Source organism: Dama dama, chromosome 28 (assembly GCF_033118175.1).
Source record: "Dama dama isolate Ldn47 chromosome 28, ASM3311817v1, whole genome shotgun sequence".
Taxonomy (NCBI): Eukaryota; Metazoa; Chordata; class Mammalia; order Artiodactyla; family Cervidae; genus Dama; species Dama dama.
Genome location: NC_083708.1, coordinates 28,340,652 through 28,364,822, shown reverse-complemented (window position 1 = coordinate 28,364,822; position 24,171 = coordinate 28,340,652). Strand labels below are relative to the sequence as shown.

Sequence of the window (24,171 nt, the reverse complement as noted above, 5' to 3'; positions counted from 1 at the left end):
GGTCCTGTGGTCATTTTGACAGTATTGATTCTTTGAATCCAAGAACATGGTATATCTTTTCATTTGTTTGTGTCATCTTTGATTTCTTTCATCATTGTCTTACAGCTTTTGGAGTACAGGATTTTTGTTTCCTTAGATAGATTCATTCCTTGATGTTTCATTCTTTTTGATACAAAGGTAAATGATACTGTTTCTGTAATTTCTCTCTGACCCTTTTGTTGTTAATGTATTAATTAGTAGCCAGATATCCTGCTGAATTCTCCTGTGGTTTTTCATTTGATTTTACAAAGATATAATTATGTTTAATTGATAAAATATGGCTTTTTTTTTCAAATTTTATCTCATTTTTGTCTTAATTCCATTGACTTTAAAACAGTGTTAAGTAATTATACTGGCTACATAATGTATTTCTTTTTGTTTTTGTGTAGATGAAGGAAGTCTTTTTAATATTTAGCCATAGAGTCTGATGCATTTTTTGTTTTGAGATATACTTCTAAACTTTTGAGATTGACATCAAAATGCTTAATTGCAGTTTGGAGCTTAATTGAAATTTGGAACTTAATTTTATTATGTTTCTATTGCTATTAACAGGAACAAAATGATGGTCTGAGGTGTTACGGAAGGACTGAAAAGTTTTTGAGGTTCATATGTGTCAGCTACTTTTGGAGGATCATAACACTGATACTTTCAATTTTTTTCAGAATGGCCAGAGTTTTCTGGTTTTGGATGAACAAAGATTTGCAAAAGAAATTCTTCCCAAATACTTCAAGCACAATAACATGGCAAGCTTTGTGAGGCAACTGAATATGTGTAAGTAAGAACAACAGTTTAATTGGAGTACTGTCATCAGTCACTGATTAAACCATTTTCCTCCCATTAGGATGATAAAGGAAAATATATTCATAGACGCACCATTAATTTTTAAGTTTTTTACTTTTGTCTATTTAACTTACCTGAATTTTCAATGTATTTCAGATGGTTTTCGTAAAGTAGTACATATTGATTCTGGAATTGTGAAGCAGGAACGAGATGGTCCTGTTGAATTTCAACATCCTTACTTCAAACAAGGCCAGGATGACTTACTGGAGAACATTAAAAGGAAGGTGAGTTATTGTTAACATGATTTAATTAGGGCATTAACATGTAGTATACTTGGTCAAGATGTATTTCATTTGTTGAAAGTAAAAATGTACTGAAATACACAGATTTTGTTGGGGACAATTTAGACTAATAATGCTTTAATTATGCCTTCTGTGTATTTTCTTATTTTTCCTCTGTGTTCAGCTGTACAGGGCTCAGTCTTTAAATACTTTTTTAGAGGGAAGGAAATGTTTACATTCTGACTTAGGATAAGGAGTCAACTGTATTGTGATGGCTCACTCCTTATAATTTAGCTTAAAAAACATAAGCTCCTACTAGAAAGACAGCTGCTTAGAAGGCCTTTTTCTGTAATTCACTGCTGAATATCCTGTGCCCAAAGTTAAGTCCCTTATATATAGTAGATATTTAATAACAACATTTTTGAATGTATATCTTTTGCTGAAATGAGATATTTTGACTAAATCCACAAAGGGAGGTGGGGATAAAAGGGTAGTGAACCATGAAAGAACATGGCCTTAGTGTGCAGCTATTCTGCATAAATTTAATTAAAAGTGGAATGTGATAATAGAGAGGCTTGGGGGAATTACAGGAAATTTGGCAGAAGGAAATTTTAAAAAAAAGCCCTTAAGTTGCTTCTGTTCATGGAAACTTTTCCACATTGAAAATAAATAAATAGATTATTCCTCATCCTCTCTGTGAGCCATGAATGCTGTTCTTCTCCTGGGCTTTTGGAACTGGATCTTACCTTCTTGACAGGCTACAAAACCTTTTATAACAAGAAGACTTTGAGTTATAGCCACAGTGTTTAGTATTTGTTTAATTTCCTACATTTACTTTTTGAAAGGTTTCATCTTCAAAACCAGAAGAAAATAAAATTCGTCAGGAAGATTTAACAAAAATTATAAGTAGTGCTCAAAAGGTTCAAATAAAGCAAGAAACAATTGAGTCCAGGCTTTCTGAATTAAAAAGGTAAAGTATTTCCAAATATAATCATCATAACAGGGGTTGGTGTTTGAGTGTGTGTGTGTTTGGAAGTTTAGAGGTTGGTGCTTTAGGTAACTAGATTATGTTGTTGAAGCCAAGATCAAAAACCATTTTTTTTTAAGTATTAATTCCCTCTATTTTTATTGGTAGCCATAGACTTTACCCCAGTATTATGTTTTCATGATGGAGGTGAAAAGAATATATATAAACTTGGGCAATCAAAACAATTTGATGCACAGTCTTACTGATGAAATAATAGATCATTAAAGTTGGTGTAGGAAATTATGATTATGTTTAAGTTGACTTTCATTTGTTCACACACATGTGAGGACCACAAGCTGTAAAAACTACATATGTCACCCGTCCTTTCTTCTATAGAAATTTCTTAAGACATTTTCTATGTGGCCTATCTTTTAGGAAAAAGTAGGACACAAAAAATAGGGGGAAAAGGTCACAAGAGACTTGGCCTACTTGATACTTTACATAGACTTGAGAAGGCCATAGTCATACTTTTTCTCTACAGAAAAAAAATTTTTTTTTTTTTTTTAAACTGGAATTTTTGGCACCATTATTCTAACGCGACATTAACAACTTGTATATAAAGTAGACCTATATTTCTGTTCTTAATAAGTGGCTAGAACCCTTCTGAATGTAAATAGGCACGGAGGTCTTAAAGAGCCATTATTTTATGTATTGTCTTTCCCATTTGTAACATAGGTCATTACTTTAGCTATTCTTAACTCAAGTATTTTCATTGAGAGTAAACTTGAACTTTGAGTCCCTTTGTGAATAAGCATTAATTTTAAGCTTACTCATTCTGCTTGTTTTATTTAAACTCTTGTGTTGGTTTACTGTGTGTATCTTGTGTCTACTGAAGTGTCCTTTGACCCAGTTCCTTGAATCTCAGGTTTAGCTTTTAAGGCGTGGGATTCCAAATTTATCCTGTAAATCTTCGTGGTAACCATTCTCCTACTTATCTCTAGTAGGCAAATGACAGTATATTTATATTTCTGAGTCAGAGAAAGTACAGTTATTATTCAGTAAGTATTAAAATCTTATTTTCTATACTTCTATATTTAAATTCAGTATCTTTTGTAATAGTTTGGATTGAGGAAGATCGCTTTTGTGGAAGTTAACAAAAGAGCAAAAATTAAAGCATTTAATAGATGAATTCTTTCATGTCTTACTCAAAATTATCATTGCTACTAACATTTAATAACTGCAGTTTTCATAGACGATGAGTGAGGGAAAAAATAAAGCTGTTGCTACTGGACATGTAATTGGTTTGTCATGTATTTGTGTGTGTGTGTGCTTGCTTGTATCTGACACTTTGCAACCCCATGGGATGTAGCGCACCAGGCTCCTCTGTCCATGGGATTTTCCAAGCAAGAATACTGGAGTGGGTTGCCATTTCCTTCTCCCGGGGATCTTCCCGACCCAGGGATTGAACCTCTGTCTCTTGCGTCTCCTGGATCGCAGGCAAATGCTTTACCACAGTGCCACCTGAAAAGCCCCTGTCATGTATTTGGGTATGCCTTAAAACAAGAAACATTTTTTAATACTTTAAAAAACCCAAACATTTATATGATTGTATTTGAGACAGATCTTTAGACTGTTTTCTAGTCTTAATAGTCTGTAGTCCTACATCAGCACTTACCCAACTGTGTCTGTGTGACCTTGAGTCAGTCTTCTCAGTTAGCTGAGTCTCAGTCTCCTCTCTAAAAGAGAGAGAATTCTTTTCTTGACAGATTTTAGAAAAGTTTAAGTAATACACATAAAATGTTTAGAATAGTGCCTGGCATAACAAGTGTTGAGTAAATGTCACTTCCTTTTAAGAATTGTTTCCTAAGCACAAGTCCTGAATTCACATGGTAACCATATTGAAAAGTTAATTTTTTAAATAAGAAATAATGAACCAGATTGTCAGAGGAGTAAATGGCCTACTATTGTATGCATGTAGGTGTGTGTCTTAGTTTTTGAATATATGTATTGCCATGAGTACAGGGTACTACTGTTATGAAGTAAAGATTCTGCAGTTGTGTCAAGGTTAGTTGCCATTCTGTGTAACTGAACCAGAATTTTCCTACTCTCACAAAGATATGTAGTAAAAACTAGTTTATGTCTCTGGTGTTCTTAATTAAAGATATTGAGATCTGGCTTTTCTGACTGAATTTTTAAAATTTTTATTTTTGATAAATGATAACAGTGAGAATGAGTCCCTTTGGAAGGAGGTGTCTGAATTACGAGCAAAACATGCACAACAGCAACAAGTTATTCGAAAGGTGAGTTTTTTCTCTATGACTATAATCTGCATTTAATGAGTACCATTTGTGACCCTCAAAAAACCTCTGTTGAATAGTCAGTGATTGATCTTAGTTTCTTATGTATATTGGGTACACAGAAGTAAAACTATGAAATCAAGCCAAGTGTTACATACTCTTTTTAATAAAAAAATTTCTCATTAGCTTAATATAATCATACTATACTTCCAGCTAATGTTTCTTTAGCTTTTAGTAAGATCTTTTCCCTGATAAAACAACTTTAATATACTTCATTCTTAGGAGCATAATTAATACACTACTAATTTTTTAACATATGTAAAAGACATTTATACTGAGTCAAATTTTTTAATTTTGCTTTACTGTTTTTTTACTCTAAAAGGCAAAGATATGACCATGAAAGATAAATGACTAATATTTTCAAAGCAGCCAAACAAAAAAATTAGTTATCAAAGTATGTCATTATTAGCCTGTGCAGAAAAGCAGTTAAGGTAGTGGTGTACTATAAATCCTAAATTTTAGTATCTGAGCTGAAAATTACTGGGGGAACTGAAAATCTCCTTGCTGCATTGTGTCCTTGTGATTTAATCTTCTCATATCAGCTTTCATACGTTAATAAGAGGTGAAACATAAAAGTAATTAAGGCATCTATTTTTTGCTCATGAGTAAACTGTACTCTCAAGTTTAAGCAACAGGTTTTATGGGGGGAGGGAGGGTGGGAGAGCTTCAGTTTGTTCCTACTGGGAGGCCATTAGCTAAAAATAGGAGTATGACTGAAAGGATCTGGATGTAGTGGAGAGGTTTAGAATACAGAGATGAATGGTAGCTGCACCCTTTGGCCTGTAGTCAAAATAGATAGACTGATTAATTTTAAAAACAAGTTTACAAGGGAAGGTTGAATGTAAGATTCAGTTTTTATTGTTTAGTCCAAGTACTTGTATTTTTAAAATTTCCATAGTTGATTCCAACTTGAAGCCCTATTTAGGAATACCTAGTTTTAAATGATAGCTGTATCTTAACCTGTGCTTTATTTTAAAAAAATCTGTATCTTTTTCAGATACACAATACAAAACAATGTTTTGGTTAAATGTTAACTCTTAATACTTCATAATTTTTTGTTGTTGTTTTTTCCTTCAAAGCAAGGCTAGTTGGTAAAATACTTAATATTTCAGTTTTTTATGAAAGTGAGCATTCTATCTCCTCAAATTTGAGTTTGAACCTATGTGTTTTAGTGGGGTTAGGAAGTTTCCCTAATGCATGATAGATTGCTGATAATTTTTTCCCTATTCCTGGAGTTTGTTTCTAACTCTGCCATTTTTACTCTCTGGCCTTGGATTAACTGGAATAATATATTGGAGGTATCTGTTAGACAACTTGTCAGGTACAGAAGTCCAGTGATATAAATGTTAAATGCCTCATCTTCTTCTGGAAACAGACTCGGTACAGCATAGTGCCAAAGTGTCAAAAGAGAGCTGAAGTTTACAACAAATTTCACGAGAAATTTAGCCAGCGTTTCATGTTCTTATAAATTCCGCTAACTAATGTTTTTAGAATTTTCCCTAACAGTTTTTTATAAATTAACAAAAATAATTAAACTGTTTCATACGTATCGTTAAGGTTAATTGTTGTCTTTTCATCAGCTGTCAGCATTTCCTTTTAAACAAGTAAATTTAGTGGCTAACCTCCTTTGCGTAGACTCTGTTGTCATTTAGTCACTAAGTCGTGTCCCATTCTTGGTGACCCCCATGCCAGGGGGACATCATGCCAGGTCCCCCTGTGCCTCACCGTCTCCCAGAATTTGCCCAGGTTCGTGTCCATTGAATCAGTGATGCCATCCAACCATCTCATCCTGTCGCCCCCTTCTCCTCCTGCCTTCAATCTTTCCCAGCTTCAGAGCCTTTCCACTGAGTCTGCTCTTCACATCAGGTGGCCAGAGTATTGGAGCTTTTGCTTCAGCATCAGTCCTTCCAATAAACATTCATTTTGACCTATCTGTAGACACCACAGTTCGAAAGCATCATAGACTAATGCCGTCTAACTCTTCAATTAAAACATTTGTATTTTCTCTGTGGAAAAGTTAATATTGATTGTAAGGCAAGCCATTTAGTAGCCTCATTTGGGGGAGAGTGTTCAATATTAAAGCTATACATTATGTATTTTCAGTTGTCAGTTCTCTTTAATCATGTAGTTATATTTTATAAGCTTGTACAAGGAACTCTTCTGCAAAGATTCTAGATAGTTGTCAGTCACTTGGCCTTTATTCATAGCATCTCAGTGATATACTGGTTTTCATAGTTGACTTCTTTAACTCCTTTAGGCAGTGCAGTTTCAAGGCGTACCCTGAACCAGTGATTGGCACATTCGCATCAGTATCACCTGGAGCTCTTGCTAGTGAGCAGTACACATCACTGGACCCTATCCGCAGAATTTTAGAGCATTTCTGGAGTGGGGTAGAGAATTTGAATGTCTAAAAGGCACCTAGGCCAATGCTGCTGGTCCATGGACCATATTTTAAGAAAAACCGTCGTAAAATATAAAGAATTGATTGCATGTCTGGATCTGTTTAATAGTTTTTTCTAAATTTAATGATACTGAAAATCAGCTTCCTGATTGTCATCTGGAAGCTTTGACAGATGTACAGTGTCTCAGTAATTTTCTAGAATTAGCCAATAACTTTTATAACTTGAAAACATTATGATCTGAGAGAGTTGGCAATCTCTTTTGTTTCTAATTGTGTTACCCAGTATAAGAAATAATTGAACTGAATATTGGATAGATAAATAGGTGGATGGCAGGGGAGGAAGCTAGATATAGACATATGGGAAGATGGATGTCCTAGGTACCTCTGTGCCTTAAGTAGCAGCAACTTTATCACAGGTTATTCTGCCTGGAAGTTGGTATGTTTTTTTAAGTATCGTTCTAAGATGCATCCAAATTTAAAGTGTTATTAAATGTGAAAGCTTATGTGACTAAGAATAGAGGACATATAGTACCTGAATTACTTTTATAAGACTTGTATTTGGAAGAATTAGGAATCTATGATGGAATATTTCCTGTATTTTCCTTTTAGATTGTCCAGTTTATTGTTACATTGGTTCAGAATAACCAACTTGTGAGTTTAAAACGTAAAAGGTAAGTTTTTATGATAATTCATTTTGACCTACCTATAGACAACCAAACATGTTAGAGTTTAATCATGAGAGGCCTTCATTTGCTTAATATGCCTGTTGTCCCAGATGAACGGTCCTTCCTTGTTTATTCTCTGTCAACATTTCAAGAGTGGTATTGTTTCTACCATTGTCATCTTGCTGTTTTTGAGAGATCAGGATAGGCTGAATGGTCATTTTACATACATATGGTTGATAAAGAATTTGTTTTTCATTTACAGTAGCAAATTATTGTGGCATTAGAAGGCCTCATGAGAAACTGTTAAAAGAGGATACATGCTGAAGAAAACAAAAAATTTTTACTTGTTTAAATTTTTATCTCATGTTTAATCCATTCATAAGGGTCTTTAAAAATCTGTGTATTGACTGTGGGTTGTATTACCCATAAATGTGAATAACTACCTTTGTCACACTTTAAAAAAACAGTGGGCAAAGGAATAGGAGAAGGAGAAAAAGATTAAAAAGATGATCTTGTAAGGCTGAGGATTTTAGCAGACCTTGTTTATCCTTACAGCTTATGCTGTGAAAATAACTCTGCTTCTACTAATTCTTTGTGATACTACCTTTTTTTTTTTTTTTAAAACTCTGTAAGTACCTTAAAGAGTTACAGAGTTCAGTCACAATGAAGTGTATTTGGGGAGAGTAATTTATTATGTTTATTATAACAGATAATACAGAAGAATGGAGAAATAAAAGTCCTAGACACACTTATCCCCCAGTTTCTATTTCTAAGATGTAATCTTTTTTAAGAGTTTCTTTGACCCTTACTGAAATTTTTTATTCATTGTTAAAGTGAGTGTGTTTATATATGGGTAAATTATTAGAAGCAACTTAAACTCCTTGTATATTTGCTCCACCAAACTTCATATATATCCTCTGATTTTTCAGGCCTCTACTTCTGAACACTAATGGGGCCCAAAAGAAGAATTTGTTCCAGCACATAGTAAAAGAACCAGCTGATAATCACCATCATAAAGTAATTTTTCAAATTCTGTTTTCTGTTTATTATCTCAAACTAAATTTTATACAGCTGTATTTCATGCATTTAAAAAAGTTTACTGAACAATATTAACTGCTCATCCTCCAGCTTTTAAAAACCATGCCATTTTTTATTATTTAATTTAGATTATTTTAAGAAATAAACTATTACACATACAGTTGTCTCAGTTGCCTATTTCCAAGTTAGTTTTTCTTTCCCTCTCACTCTCGCCTCTCATCCAGTGATAAATCACTATCTTGAATTAGTATTTATTATTCCCATGACTATTTGATGTGTGAATACATGAACAGTATTTGGTATTACTTTGTATACCTCTGTTGTGAAAGTCTGCTCAGTTGTGTCCGACTCTTGGGACCCAATGGGCTGTAGCTCTCCAGGATCCTCTGTCCCAGACAAGAATACTGGAGTACGTTGCCATTTCCTTGTCCAGGAGTTCTTCCTGACCCAGGGACCAAACCCGAGTCTCCTGCATTGTAGTTGCAGGTATATTCTTTACCGTCTGAGCCACCAAGGAAAGCCTGTATATGTCTAAAATTATTTTGTACATATCCATTTGTAGTGTGGCTTTTTTTACTTGGTCTTTTGCGATTTATTAAACATAGAGATTTAGTTCATCTTAACTACTCTGTGGGATTAATTGAATATTATGATAAGGCAATTATGTACTTGTCCATTGGTTATTTTAAGTTTTTTCTAGCTTTTACTATAAATGTACACAGACTAGACTGCTTGAGTATAGCAACTGCAAAAAATATTTTTGTTTACTTCCATTTTTATTACAAGCTCTCTGGATAAATTGTCAAACTTATACCCAGTGGAAGATTAGTTGAATCCAGGCTTACTAATATCTCATTATCATTGTAACTTTAAAGTCTTAGAATTCTGAATACTGTTTTAGATTTATTATTAGGGTGTTGAGATTTTTGTTCTCAGGCAAGTTAGAGTCACCCAAACATCTGGTTCCTCTTCCCAGCGTTTCTAAATAATCAGTGATACCTGTTTTTAGGATTGAAGATTCATGTAAATGGATGAAGATTTCATAATTTAATTTGATTTATATCTTATGCCTCTATGTTATCTAGTGTTGAAATTGATAGAAATTTGCATTATAATAATTACTTAAGTTTGCTCTGAAGAATTGAATGCTTTTTTATTAATGTACCTATGGTCTGAATATATCTGTAGCTGAATTAAAAAAAAAAAAAATCATTGCCAAAAAGCCAAACTGACATCTAGCTGTAGGATAGTTGAAGTGGTTTTTTTTTTTCCTGTTAAAGAAACCATCTCATGAGTCAGAATAAAACGTGTATAACAAGAGTAGCTGAAGATGAAATAATCCCCACCAGCCCAGTGGCCATCTGGTTATGCTTGAGATTTCTGAAGTCCTAAGCTTTTTAACTCTTTGGGTATAAGAAATACTTTAAAATTTGAAGGTCTTTTCTTAGAAACATTATGAGGTATGTCATCTTACAGTCCCTTACAATGAAAGAAATAGTTAAGTAGCATGCAGATAATAATACCTTATACCTTTGTGAATTGGTACTTCTAATACCAATTTAGTGTCTAAATCCCTCCCATAAGGGCAGAGAAGATATGTTTTGCTTACCGTTGTATCTCAAAGCCCAATTACCATTTTTAAAATGATATGTTCTTTGGTAGTCAAAACAATTTGTTTTCTGATATATTTTCTACCTGATTTTTTTAGGTTCCACACAGTAGGACTGAAGGTTTAAAGTCAAGGGAGCGGATTTCAGATGATATCATTATTTATGATGTTACTGATGATAATGCAGATGAAGAAAATATCCCAGTTATTCCAGAAACTAATGAGGATGTTATATCTGATCCCTCCAAGTAAGGAGATTGTGACATTTATGTAAATAATACTTTTCTTAACAGATCTAAATTTAAAACTACTTTATTCTTTGATAAACTAATATCTCACCCATATTTTAATTGTTGAACTGAAAAATTAAGCCAAATTATTCAACCAAGTACCTCCCTCCTTCCAGTGAAAAGACTCTCAGCAAAAAGTAATGAGAATTAACTCTGATTTTTAAGGTTTGGTGTTTAAGACCTTTAATTGATTATTCTTTGTACTCTTAAATTGTATGAAGTATCAATTTTTGTCGTTAAACTACACACACAAGAAAATTAGACCTTTTGTCAGGTGCTTTGCCGGGGGGCGGGGGGTAGTTTCCCTGGAGAGTGACTGGATAGGGTGAATTTATTGAGTTAGTCTGAAAATGTAATCGCTTATTTCTCACATTGCTAATCTAGCTGTAGCCAGTACCCTGATATTGTCATTGTTGAAGATGACAATGAAGATGAATATGCACCTGTCATCCAAAGCGGAGACCAGAGTGAACCGGCTGGAGACTCCCTGAGTTCAGGCAGTGATGGCTCCAGCCCTCTCATGTCTAGTGCTGTCCAGCTCAACGGCCCATCTAGCCTGACCACAGAAGACCCCGTGACCATGATGGATTCCATTCTAAATGATAACATCAACCTTCTAGGAAAGTGAGTGCTCATCTGGATGCCATTTAAATTTATTTGCATTCTTTTTTACTTCACATGTTCTTTTTCTCTTTGAATGATTTTACTTTCAGATTATGAACCCAGGTAGTCAACCTTTCTATTTTGGTCAGGACTGACCTCTGCAAATGTTAGTTTGAGAAAGCTTTGATTATTCCAAGATCAGTGTTGGGATTTTCTTGTCATTTCATTAGATTTATTTAATGAAATACTTGTTTTTGAATGTCTTAAAAGTGTGTGTGTTTTTGTGTTTTTGTCAGGACTGTGGAATAACACAATCTCTATTAAAGAGCTTACTTATAGTATAAGAAAATAAGTTAGTAGCAAAGACCGGTAATAAGAGGTGAAACATTTTATAATTTATAATACAGAGGAAAAAGATAAATCAGACTATGTTATTGCAGAATTTTTTCCTTTAAAAACTAATGTTTTATATAAAGGCTGTAGGTTCTCAAATAACTGAATTTTTGAATCCTAAGTTCTGAATAGGATCTTTTAAGGTTAAGAATTGGTAAGGATTCAGTAGTTGCTAGGAATATTTTGCCTAGCAAGTTTGCAGTGTAATTATAAACATAAAAGCCAGGAAACCTATATCTGATTTTTTTTTTAAATATCTTTTTTCCTTAGGGTTGAACTGTTGGATTATCTTGACAGTATTGATTGCAGTTTAGAGGACTTCCAAGCCATGCTGTCAGGAAGACAGTTTAGCATAGACCCAGATCTCCTGGTTGATGTAGGTACTTTGAATATTCTTTGTTGTACTATCAGTTTGTGTATGTGTGAATATTATTTATAAATCAGTACATCATTTTCTTGAATTCTACACTGTTTTTGCATTTCATTTATTTTAAATGGTTTTGTTAGAATGGACAGATGGTTTCAGGACAGTGAAGGAGGGTGGTCACTATTTGTCTCTGAGTAGAAGTTCAGTTAATCCCTGTGTAACAACATATCAACTCTTTTCAAAGTACTGTTAAATCCAGGTCTTGTCTGGACTTGTTGCTGTGTTACATTTTGCTCTAGAATAATGTCATTGAATAGAAATTAGTAGAAGTTTGTAGAAAAGATCATGGAGACACTTCTCAATATTTGGAAGTTAATTTTTCAGTCAGATGTACTATATGTTGTCATATTTGCTGTATTTAAACATTTTTTATATTTTGAGTTCCAAGATTCCCCTATTCCAGTCCTCACCAGCACCTGTATAAACTTGATTCCAGTGTTGTCTGGACTTTGAATCCTTGTCTATCATTTTTGGCACTAACCACCTTCCTTGCTTTATTTTGTCTTGTTCCTACCACTCCTGTCTCCCCTAGCTAAAGCTTCCTGTGTGGCCTGGTCTTATCCAGAAAAATCTTGTTCTCTCCTCTATTTCCATTTTGTGTTGTGTTTTTTTCTGGAAAACTTTTTTTTTTTTGTATGTTTTCCCCTTAAAATGCAGCTTCTCTCACATCAGAAGATTCTGCACCTCTGAGCCACCTGGAAAGCCTTGTCAGTGTCAGATGACTGGTATTCTTCCTAAATCATTAGTGCCTCACAGGATGGATTTCACCTTCTTAGAAGATTCCTTTTCCATGTTACTCTCTAGTAAATTTAACATCCATACTAATGACCTGCTTCGAGTTGTTAGCAGTGACTTGACAGCCCTTCTTGATTCTACAGTCTTTGTTCCCAGTCTGAATTTAGAGACCTTTTAGAGTATCTGTCCCTTACATCACATAGAAGGAAATAAAATCCTGTAATTCTTAACTCTCCACAGATCCTCTGTCTTCAACTAGGTCATTTAACTTTGGAACAGTTAACACATTCTTTTGTCCTCACGACCTTACCTAGTCAATTCTTTCCTATTCACAGAGCATAATTCACCTTGCCCTAGTCCTCTCATCAGTTGTACAGTCTCATATACTTTGTTCTTAGAAAGTAAGTATCTGTTTCCTCTTTAAAGCCAGTTTGTAGACCTGCTCTCTGCCACTCTGTTTTTCTATCTCTAGCCTTGATCTTTCCCAACTGCCTTCAGTAGGTACAGGTAATCTCCATCTTATAAAACATTTTGATGTGTTGCTCTGCTCATATACCATTCTGCTTCTCTAATCCTTATACTCCAAAACTGTAGAAGTGAGTGGCTGTGTTTGTTATTTTTTTTATTCCATATTTTCTTTTGAAGTTCTGGATTATCTTGACAGATATATATCTGTCAAGTAAATCTGACTGTAAATATCTGTATTTACTCAAGTACTGTGCTGCCTTGGTTTACCTGTTGTAAATAGGCTGCAACTTTTTTTCACCCTAAATTAGGCCACTGGGCTAGTGGAAGAAGGTTTGTTTTGAATCAGACAGATTTGGGTTCCATTTTTGGCTCATGTTAATTACTAGCTATGTTATTAATCTTAGAAAAATTAACCTCCCTTGCTCAGTTTCCCCATCTATTAAATATGGATAATGCCTGACATGAAGGAATCTTTTGTAAAGATTATACGTAACTGACACTATTATTGTTTAACACTAGTGATTTTCTTCCATAGAACTTTCTATGTTGATTTCAAAGGCACTGGACCTCTTTGTTCTCTTCCTGTGTCCCTGACCATTCTGTTTCTTCTAAGAGCTTTTCTTTTTCTTGCTGTCTTACACCTATGGATATTCCCCAAAGTCCCCAGTCTTTTATCCTATTTTTTTCTGCCTTTTCCTTTTTATGTCTTGCCTCTCAAGGGATTTTGGCTTGTAGGATTGCTCTCAAAAGTGTATCTCCAGCTCTTAATATTTTTTAAAGTAAACTTCACTTGAATTCTAATTCCATGCCTTTGGGATCATCAGTTACATCTTGCCTTAAATTCTTTGTGTTTAACACCAAACTTTTGTTTATTCTCTAAAGTAGCTACCTTTTACCTTTATTTTCTGTAGTGGTATCAGACTTCTCTTTACTGACACAGGATAGTAATCATAGTTATCTTGACTTCTTTATCTCCCCATATACCAAGTCCTGTGTATTTTCCAGAATAGCATTCACAAACCATGCCCACTTTCTGTTTCCACTGTTGCCTTTCTCATCTAAGACCTTCATTGTTTCATTCTTGAATTATGCGGTGTTGTTATAAAAAAAAAAATTACTCATAAGTTGCATTGTTCTCTGAAATGGAAAAGATAAGTATATGTGTGACTAAGTATGCTGAGAAAAGTTCATGGGTTCTTGCTAGAGTTCAGTACTAAGTGACACTGTGGAATCAGTAGGAGAGACTTGACCTTGGAATTGAACCGTGTCAGTTCCTCGTACAAGATCTCCTTTTTCCTACTTGAGACCATGCGTCTGCTAGGAGTACATGAAGGTGTCCCAAGTCGGTGTGTCGGGGGTTGGGGCAAACGAGGAGAGAGCTGTTTATGCTGCGAGGCCTCCTCAGATGTGTTCTTAGTGGGCACAGAACTGGTCAGGCCTCCAGGGCGTGTGCAGGCTGAACTGGTAGAGGTTGGCAGTGATGTGTATAGTCACCTACCTATAGTTAAGAAACCAAGTTTCTTTTTCTTCCTGGATCAGTAGGTGGTATAGAAGTAGGAAAAGTGAATGAAAGGAAAGGAAGAGCTGAGGATATTTTTAGGGCCACAGTGAATGTGGAACTTTAAAGGAGAGGAATGAGTGTCTATAGAGGGTGAAGGACCCTCTGCATTTCATTCTATCCTGCAAACCATTTGGTGTGCTCATTCTCTTAAAATGCTTTAGTCAGTATATTTCATTACTCAGGCCATTCCCAAGACTCTTACTGTGGACAGAATGTCCTGTCCATTCATTGGCCTTGCCTTATTTTTTAAAACCTTACGTATACAACTTAACTATTCAGGTCAGAACTTCTGTGTCATTTGGACTAGTCATTTCATTTGTAGAACTTACTTCACAACCATTTCTTCTCTGTTGTTGCTAGTGCTATGACATCCTCTCCTTTCTAGGTCCTAACCATTTTCCAGGAACTGATACATGTCACATAGTTTTATCAATATTTTTGTTTCATCCTGTGTGTCTCTGTTTTCTTTTCTCTTTCTCTTAGCTCCTTAGTACTTTTGAGCCCCACCATCCATTAATTATTATAATACTGGATTGTATCTGATCACATGTTGCTATTTGTTGTTGTTCTTATCTTGTCTTTTAGATTGTAAGCTCCTGGAGAGCAGGTATAGTGTCATCTTGTATTCTTAATGATGTCAATTATTTCTTAGATGCTCAGTAAATCTCTGTGGAATGGATGACTTGAAGCTTACGACATAAAAAAAAAAATTATGTTTGTAGAGTGGCTGGTCTCAGGAGTGCAGTGAGCAGTGGTCTTAGCATCTATGGCTTCCCTTGCTATGTGGCTTCCCTTGCTATGTGAGAGAATCAACATGGAGTTATGCCATTTGACCAGAGGACTACCTGAGATGTGATTTAGGAACCATTCTCATAGAGCAGATTCTGTACAATTATCACATAATTAGCAGGTAGTCAGTCAGTGAAGGATCATCGTAAGGGCAAGGAAATCAGCCCTGCTTACCATTTAAGGCTGAAGGCATTTAGGGAGGAAAATAAATGAAGGAGAGAGAAGGTGGGAAAACCACCATTTGTCTCAAGTGATTTACCCTATTACTATTATAGGGTAGAAATTCTTAAAACATCTAATGCATGGGCTAGCTTGCTCTGCTTTTGTTTTTCTTTCTGCTTTCTTGCTTTTCTCTTCCAAACTTGTTTTACTGTGTGGAAACTTCCTAGTGCAGGAACTACATCTCTTCACCCTACATAGCTGTATAAAATTTTGAACACACAGTTACATTTTTTTAAATATTTTTTAAACTTATCATCTTTCTTGTTTGGTCTTTCAGCTTTTCACTAGTTCTGTGCAGATGAATCCCACAGATTACATCAATAATACAAAAGTAAGTTTTAATTCATGTTGCTCAGGACCCATAGCTGTAAGAATTTGAAAAAAAAAATCCTAGTAAGTAGAGAGCAGTATCACTCCCAGTTACAAAAAGCATTTTATATTCTTACCTAATACATGTAATCAAGATAATAAAATTCTAAATGAAAAATTAGCTTTTGGTTATGGGGTGAATCATTGCCCAGTTCTTCTGTGCCTTGTGCTGTGAATGTGAATGTGAATGTGAAAGTAGCATTCAACATGCTGGAAGATAAACTGACTAAATTTGGCATACTTAGGTATATCACTGAAAGAAATTATTAAAATATGATTTCTTCATGTTTTAATGTCTTCATTTTACATTCTTACCCATCTATAAATAACATCTCAGCATTTTTGTTGGAAATTTAAGGGTGTTCATACTGAAAATGAGCTCCTTCATTTTACTCGCATATAGGGAAAGCACCGGGATTTGTACTATTCGTAGGGAAGGCAAGTGGAGTCAGGGAAGTACGGGTTTGGGGCTTTTTTTTTAAGGGAGTTTTTATTTTCTTAAAAATAGTAACTATAGTTGGGATTAGCATGAGTTTACAGATTCTTTAGAACTGGTTTTCAGTGAGTGATGAGGATAATATCAAGTTATTAGAGCAGACATTTAGAAATCAGTCTGTTACTTTGTATGGCTTATTGTCTTGAGTAGGTGTATACTTCATTTATCTTGTATTTATACCAAATCATTTCATAATTCCTGTTTTTCATTGAATAAAAAGGAAATCAGTTCCCCTGAAATTTGTACAAATTCTTCAGTAGAATCAAAATTTAATTTTTATTTTTGTTTTAATAAAAAATGAACATATATCAAATAAATAAAAGGTATTAGAGTGAGGAGGTGGAATTTTTCTAACTGTTGCCATGTGTGAGGATAGCCTCACCACATTTTCAAAGTTATAGCTTGGGTAACTTGAAAGTTGAAGGTACTTGTGAATTTTTGAACTAGGAATTTGGTTATATATTCAGTATTTGGTTGGTTTATATCAGGGGTTGGCATACTTTTTCTCTGAAGACTAAATATTTTTGGCTCTGCAGGAAGCCAGGTATTCTCTTTCACAACTACTCAGCTCTGCAAAATCAACCATAGACAATACATAAAAGAATAAGTGTGGCTGTGCTTCTGTAAAACTTTTTAAGAAACAGGTAGAATGCTGAATTTGGCATGTGGACTATAGTTTGCCTAGGTTTATATTATAAGAATCTATGGACCGTGATACGATTGTGTTTTAATAAATACAATATTACTGAGCGTTACACCTTAAGTTGAGTGAACATGGATCATGCATATATATTTAGTGAATGTGCTATACTGTTTGTTTATTGTTAGACATTAAGGCATTCTCTGTTCTTGGATCATCATCTTGTTCCCAAAAGCTTTCAGAAATAACAGTTAAATGGCAGGCTTGCATACTCTCTACAATACTGTTTGTTCAGTTGCTAAGTCATGTATGACTCTTTGCAACCCTATGGACTGTAGCCCACCACACTCTTCTGTCAATGCGATTTTCCAAGCAAGAATACTGGAGAGGGTTGCCATTTCCTTCTCCAGGGAATCTTCCTGACCCAGGGATCGAACCGTATCTTCTGCATTGGCAGGTGGATTCTTTACCACTGACCCACTTGGGAAGTCCAAATTCTATAGTATTCTACAATACTGTCGAGAAATTAAAATTGAGAGTGACTTTTTATCATGTTTTAGAATTTCAATTAATTTTAAATAATTGACACATCAGCTCTCATTCCCTTGCCGGTGACAAGTATTGTACAATATGTATTAAAACACTCTTTCCTAATGAATCAGTATGCAGTATTGCAATCTCAGTATAGCAATCTATGTGGCCACTAGGAGTAAGCAAAAATTTGCCTGGGAGATGGAACACATTTGCTTTCCTGGTTATCATATTAGAATAACAATAGTGGCATCCTTGAAAAATGCCTATTTAGGGCTTCCCAGGTGGTGCTAGTGGTCAAGAACCCACCTGCCAGTGCAGGAGACATAAGAAACCTGGGTTTGATCCCTGGGTCAGGAAGATTCCCTGGAGGAAGAAATGGCAACCAATTCCAGTATTCTCGCCTGGAGAATCCCATTGACAGAGGAACCTGGCGAGCTACAGTCCACAGGGTTGCAAAGAGTCAGACACAACTGAAGCGACTTAGCATAGGAAGTAGAAACATAAAGAAAATATTACTGCATTAGTGCTTTCTTTATTGTGAATGCTAAATGAGAAGAATTTGGGGAGAAGTTTAAGTAGTTTTTATTATGTCATGAAGTCATTATTATCTGTGAATTCTGGAAATTGGTACTGCTTAATTTTATGTTGATATCAGGGAAATTATAGGAATTAGTATATTTGCTATACAATATATAATTTACAAGCATGCAGATATCTGGGACTTAACAGATATTCAGGAAAAATTGTGAACCTCAGCACCTCAGTTTGAACATCATTTAAAAGAGCACTGAAGAACTTAATGTTAAAGATTTAATTCCCTTACAGTCAGGTGTAAGGAGAAAAGATAGTGTCAAAAGAAGTAATTTAAATGACAGAAAAGAACTGAAAGAGCCACAGAAAGGAAATGAAGAAATACCACCTCACATTTGAGGCTTCCAAGTATAGAGATAAATAGTTTTAAGGATGTCATCGTGTCATCCTGGACTACTGTAAATATGTTTACTTATGCCAAATATTCTGTTTGTGAGCGAAAAGAAATGTGTAATACATTTTAAGTCAAAACTGTTTAAAATTGTTTAAAGAATTAGCTCTTCATTAGCAATTTGAAACTAGCCATCTTTGATTCATTACCATCTTCTACTCTTGAGAGATTCTGTCTATTCTACTGTTGAAATGCCCTTCCTTTTTTGTACTTACTGGCATCTTAGTTCAGGTTCTTTGTTTCATCCACTTGGTGACAGCAATAGTTTTCTTAGCCAATTTGATTGCATCTACTCAAATCTCTCTCTCTAGTTCACCTCTCCTGATGCTCCCCTTTCCCATGTATTTCAGAGAACATACCAGTATTCATATACTGTACCAATTTTAAATGTTTTGCTATTTTTCAGGAAAATAAAAAATAGGAGACAAGGATTTTTATACTATGTTTTCTCTTTTAGTCTGAGAATAAAGGATTAGAAACCAAGAACAATGTAGTTCAGCCAGTTTCAGAAGAGGGAAGAAAACCTAAACCCAAAACAGGTAGGTATAAATGTAGTATTCGTTTTTTAAAATTAAGATTTCTGTGTAGAAGCTAATGTGAGCAAAGGAAGGTTTTGCCATGCTTAATTATTGAACATGGATATGTATTAGTCTTGGTTGTATTCATAACATATCAAGGTTCCAGCATATAAAGGAAACTGGCGTGGTGATAGTTCTTAAAGTTTGTCATTTTCCCCCCCTATTCAACTTCAGAAGAACTGAAAGAACTCTCGTTTCTTAATTATTGAATGCAAAACTACATTTTCTGACTTACATATTTTTAAATTTACTGACACAAAGTATCATGTTTGACTGTATATCAGGGTAATGATTGCACATATGCACATCTACTTCTGTTTTTTTCCACCTTCAGCTTGAACTCTGTATAAGCTGGTGGTAAAAGAGCATTTTTCTTATCTTTGTTATAGATAAGCAGCTTATCCAGTACACTGCTTTTCCACTTCTTGCATTCCTCGATGGGAACCCTGCTTCTTCTGTTGAACAGGGGAGTACCGCATCGTCAGAAGTTATGTCCTCTGTAGATAAACCCATAGAAGTTGATGAGCTTCTGGACAGCAGCTTGGACCCAGAACCAACCCAAAGTAAGCTTGTTCGCCTGGAGCCATTGACTGAAGCTGAAGCTAGTGAAGCCACACTGTTTTATTTATGTGAACTTGCTCCTGCACCTCTGGATAGTGACATGCCACTTTTAGATAGCTAAATCCCCAAGAAGTGGACTCTGTGTGTATATATTCATCAAAATGATGAACTATTTATTTTAAAGTATCATTTGGTACTTTTTTTTGTAAATTTCTTTGTTTCATTTTATCTGATAACTGTGGAATCAAAAGCACCTTTTGCTTTTCTCACTAACCACACACTCTTGCAAAGCTTTCAAGTGTTACTCAGTTACGTAGGTACATAAAGATTTGATGTGTTAAAACACATTATTGGCATATCTTTAAGTTGGATTCAAATGGCCATTTTTCTCCAGTTATACTAAATTGGATTTCTTTTTTACATGTATGTTCATTAACCCCAGTTAAACTTTTCGTTTGTTTGTTTTACTTGTTTGATGCTGTCTTGTTTGCATTGAGTGTAAGTCACTATAACTAATGGTAGAACTCCTAAAGCTTTCTCTGTTCCAGTTGCTTTTATTGAGTATTTTTCACATGGCTTCTTTATAAAACTGGGAACATAAAGTGCCTGTATCTTATAAAACTTCATTTGTCTCTCTTGGTTCAGAGAAGTTCATCCATGTTCAAAAGGAAGGCAACATATACTTGAGTGCTTGCTGTCTGATAACAGTTTCAGCTGCATATATTATAGAAAGAAGGGGATGGGATGGTGTCAACCCATCCAGCTCATGGGCCTAGTTTTAAGTAAAAGTTTTCTGGTTTGTTTTGTGTTTTTTTGAAGCATACTATTTAGTAAAATAAATATAATGAATGTTGCGTACTAGTGTCTGTTACGTGTCTTCTTTGGAGTGACATCCACATGTGACAGTCTTTCCTTTTCATATGAAGTAGGTAGATGTAAACTGTGAACTCTGTCTGTTGTCCATTATTCTAAACATGAATCATACCAAGCTCTTTGTGCCTCATCTCAGAGGATCGGTTGTATTGCAACAAGGAGGAAAATATAATAACTCCAAATTTAATGTGTTTTAAGTTCTTTGTTTAAAAATTATACTGGCTTACTGTCTATGTTTCTAATAAAGAATTTAGAAAAGTATGCTTCCAGTTGTCCAAATTAGGTACGAACATTATCACTGGATGCAAAGTGCCTTTAATTTTCACCTTGAGAGAAGATAAGAGAAATAGTTAAATCACGTTTTTCCCTTTGAAACATTTGCTCAGAAGGATTAGACTTAATGCAAGGCCAGAGAACTATCACCTGAAGAATTCTACCTTCGAGCAGAGAACTGGAAGCAGTGAGCTAGTATCTGAATGTTTTTTTTAAATAGGGCTGTTTGATGAGAAATTACAAAGATGGCTTTCCTTATTGGCTATAGACTCTTAGTATCTTGGAATTTCTCTTACTATGATATAAAAATTCAAATAAAGCCTAGCACAGAAGGGTAAGAAACCTTTCCTTAGCAGATCCTAAAATAACTTGGCTCTGACAGTGGGATCTTGGTGAACAAATTCAAGAACTCAAAACAGTGTTCTGCATAAAAGTGCAGAGTTAGAGAGGAGAGATAACTTCAGACTTTTTCTTTTTCCCTTCATCACGAGGATATGATTAAGTTTCTTCTCCTTTAAGGATAACTCTAGAAGTATTTTAAAAATAGTTTTGAAAACCTTATATCTCCTAGTACTTTTTAAGGTGACATTTAAACTTTTTTATCTTAAGTAGCCAGGAGGAATTTAGGATACTGTTAATGTTGCCATTTTTAAAAAGTTATATGCTTTTAAATGTATATCTTAAAGTATCTAAATACCATAGAGACTTGGTGTTCATCATTATCCATTCCACTTCCTCCAAAAAATTTTATACTATTTTTATTATGCATGATAGTCATACATTTGACGGTAACTGTTGCACTGCTCTGCAACTAAATTTGAAATTACTTTCTGTAACCTTAAAATTCCAAGCATTAAAGTTTGTCTCCAATTATAAATACACAGTTGATCAAAACAGTATAAAGGTATGTGGCAGAGAGGATTAACTGATTGCTGAACCGTCTCCTATCATGCAGTTACATTATCTCCATCTTTGTAAAGAGGGTAGCTATGTAACTGAATTCTAATAAATCAGGAAGAGCAGTGTTCAGAACTTACAGGTCTGATCTGTGAAAATTTCCCCCATGCAACCCTCCTCACGTTTTACTCATCTGCTAGCTTGATGCAGAGGAGTATGTGGCTTCTGAGTATACACACGAGGAGGAGGAAACTTGGCTTCCTGGATCAGCGCTTAAAGGAGAGCCACCCATCAATCCTGGATATTCCTTTAGACTTCAGGTGAGGGGGGAGCAAACCTTTATTGTGTTCCGCCTCTGAATTTTGGGGGATTGATCTGTTAAGAGATTTCACTGTTCACTAATATAGTTTAAATTTTGAACTGTTAACATAAAAACTAAAATTTTATCAGAAATACATTTTTGTGGGGTGAACAGATCTCAGGGATTTTTTTCCCAAAATGTTTTATTATCTGGGGATACGTTTATAATATCAATATATTAAGAGCATCCATTTGTTTTTATTAAGTCCTAAGAAACTTTTAATACAAAAAAAGAGATGAAAATAGGAATTTTGTTAGCAATGTTACCAAATATGAAGTCCTTCAGATTTCACTTAAGTATTTAAAAAATTTTATTAGCTGGCAATTTAATTAGATCATCCTTATTATTTCAGTGAAAGAAATGTAAATCATCTGAATTGCAAAGGATTTTATAAACAAGTGTCATTCTTTTACCAGTATTTAAAATTGTCTCTGCTTGGGTGTTTAGCAAGTTTATCTGAAGTGCCTTGGTATTAAGATTCAGGATGAATTAAGAGGAGTAATTGATTTGTTTCAAGTGTGAAAAGAGTAATTGTTAAAAGGGATGATACCTTGTCCTGAGACATCTTTTCAAGCACATCACTTTAGGAAAATGTACACATGGAAATTGAAGACCTGGAAACTGCTTCCTTTCAAAATAACATAAACTTGTGTTTACTGCGAAAAGTCTCTGTGTGTTTTGTGGAAAACAGCACAGTATGATTTAGAGGTACGTACCCCTCATCTTCATACCACCCCCAAGTTTCTTTGCCTCAGTTGGGATACAAGTAAGCTCATAGGAGAGCTAGTGACTTAGAGATAAATGTTCTTGTAGGGGTGTTTGACTATGCGCTGCCGGCTCCTCTGATAGCTCAGCTGGTAAAGAATCCCCCTGCAGTGCTGGGTTCGATCCTTGGGTTGGGAAGATCCCCTGGAGAAGGGAACGGCTAGCCACTCCAGTATTCTGGCCTGGAGAATTCCATGGGCTGTATAGTCCATGGGGTCACAAAGAGTCAAACACGACTGAGTGACTTTCACTATGTGCTTCATAGGGTTGGTATACTCAGTTCAGAAGCTGAAGTGTGAGAACAGAAGGTCCACAGGCTGGGAAGATGACCAGATGACACTCATGATAAACATACATAAAATGCTACATTTGAGAATTAGCACCTACATGAAATAACAAGCATAGGTAAAACTACTTTGAGAATCCGTTGAAGATTAGGTCATAGAGTAAATTTCAAGAAATGGCTTTCAGAGAAACTACAATACACATAAGCTAGACCTTGACAGTTTTAAGCAGTACTGGCTTGATACTTTGTAGTGTCCCTCAATTTGGGGTCACTTTTTGTTTCTTCCCATAATTAGATGGGATTATGAATCTTAGGGAAGATCATGTTAAGTGCCATTTTCAGTACATGATAGGTGCATGCTATCAACCTGATTTTTCATTGATACTAACTCTGACTTAGTAGACTGAGCCCCAAACTTACTGGAATATCTACCACACAGTCTCAAAACCACCCCAAGCAGCCCAATTTTGGATTTGTCAGCCTCTGTAATTGGTGAGCCAATTCCACATAAATGCATATGTATTATAAATACACACACATTTCCATATGTACAAGCTAGATTTAGAAAAGTTAGAGGAACCAGAGATGAAATTGCCAACATCCACTGGATCACAGAAAAAGCAAGAGAATTCCAGGAAAACATCTGCTTCATTGACTCTGCTAAAGCCTTTGGCTGTGTGAATCACAACAAACTGGAAAATTCATAGGAGATGGGAATACCAGATCCATTTACCTGCCTCCTGAGAAACCTGTATGCAGGTCAAGAAGCAACAGTTAGAACTGGACATGGAACAAGAAGACTGGTTCAAAATTGGAAAAAGGAACGTCAAGGCTGTATATTGCCACCCTGATTATTTAACTTCTATGCAGAGTACATCATGAGAAACGCTGGGCTGGATGAAACACAAACTGGAATCAAAGATTGCTGAGA

The 24,171-nt window shown here is 35.1% G+C and overlaps 1 protein-coding gene across 3 annotated transcripts in view; it reads left to right on the top strand.

Annotated features, from left to right (window-relative positions):
• HSF2 (heat shock transcription factor 2) overlaps nucleotides 1-23,608 on the top strand; it is a 40,404-nt gene extending 16,796 nt beyond the window's left edge. Inside the window, exons 2-14 of one of the 3 annotated variants that reach the window (XM_061131461.1) lie at nucleotides 702-810; nucleotides 976-1,103; nucleotides 1,946-2,070; nucleotides 4,292-4,367; nucleotides 7,435-7,496; nucleotides 8,420-8,507; nucleotides 10,237-10,385; nucleotides 10,812-11,051; nucleotides 11,694-11,799; nucleotides 15,903-15,956; nucleotides 19,104-19,185; nucleotides 19,614-19,787; nucleotides 22,029-23,608. In XM_061131461.1, coding sequence (XP_060987444.1) covers nucleotides 702-810; nucleotides 976-1,103; nucleotides 1,946-2,070; nucleotides 4,292-4,367; nucleotides 7,435-7,496; nucleotides 8,420-8,507; nucleotides 10,237-10,385; nucleotides 10,812-11,051; nucleotides 11,694-11,799; nucleotides 15,903-15,956; nucleotides 19,104-19,185; nucleotides 19,614-19,787; nucleotides 22,029-22,033 — 1,398 coding nt within the window. In that variant the 3' untranslated portion in view covers nucleotides 22,034-23,608. Of the gene's footprint in view, nucleotides 1-701; nucleotides 811-975; nucleotides 1,104-1,945; nucleotides 2,071-4,291; nucleotides 4,368-7,434; nucleotides 7,497-8,419; nucleotides 8,508-10,236; nucleotides 10,386-10,811; nucleotides 11,052-11,693; nucleotides 11,800-15,902; nucleotides 15,957-19,103; nucleotides 19,186-19,613; nucleotides 20,644-22,028 lie in introns of those variants that run through there. The other 2 variants (XM_061131458.1, XM_061131459.1) reach the window with 2 other exon arrangements.
• Nucleotides 23,609-24,171: the final 563 nt, after the last annotated feature.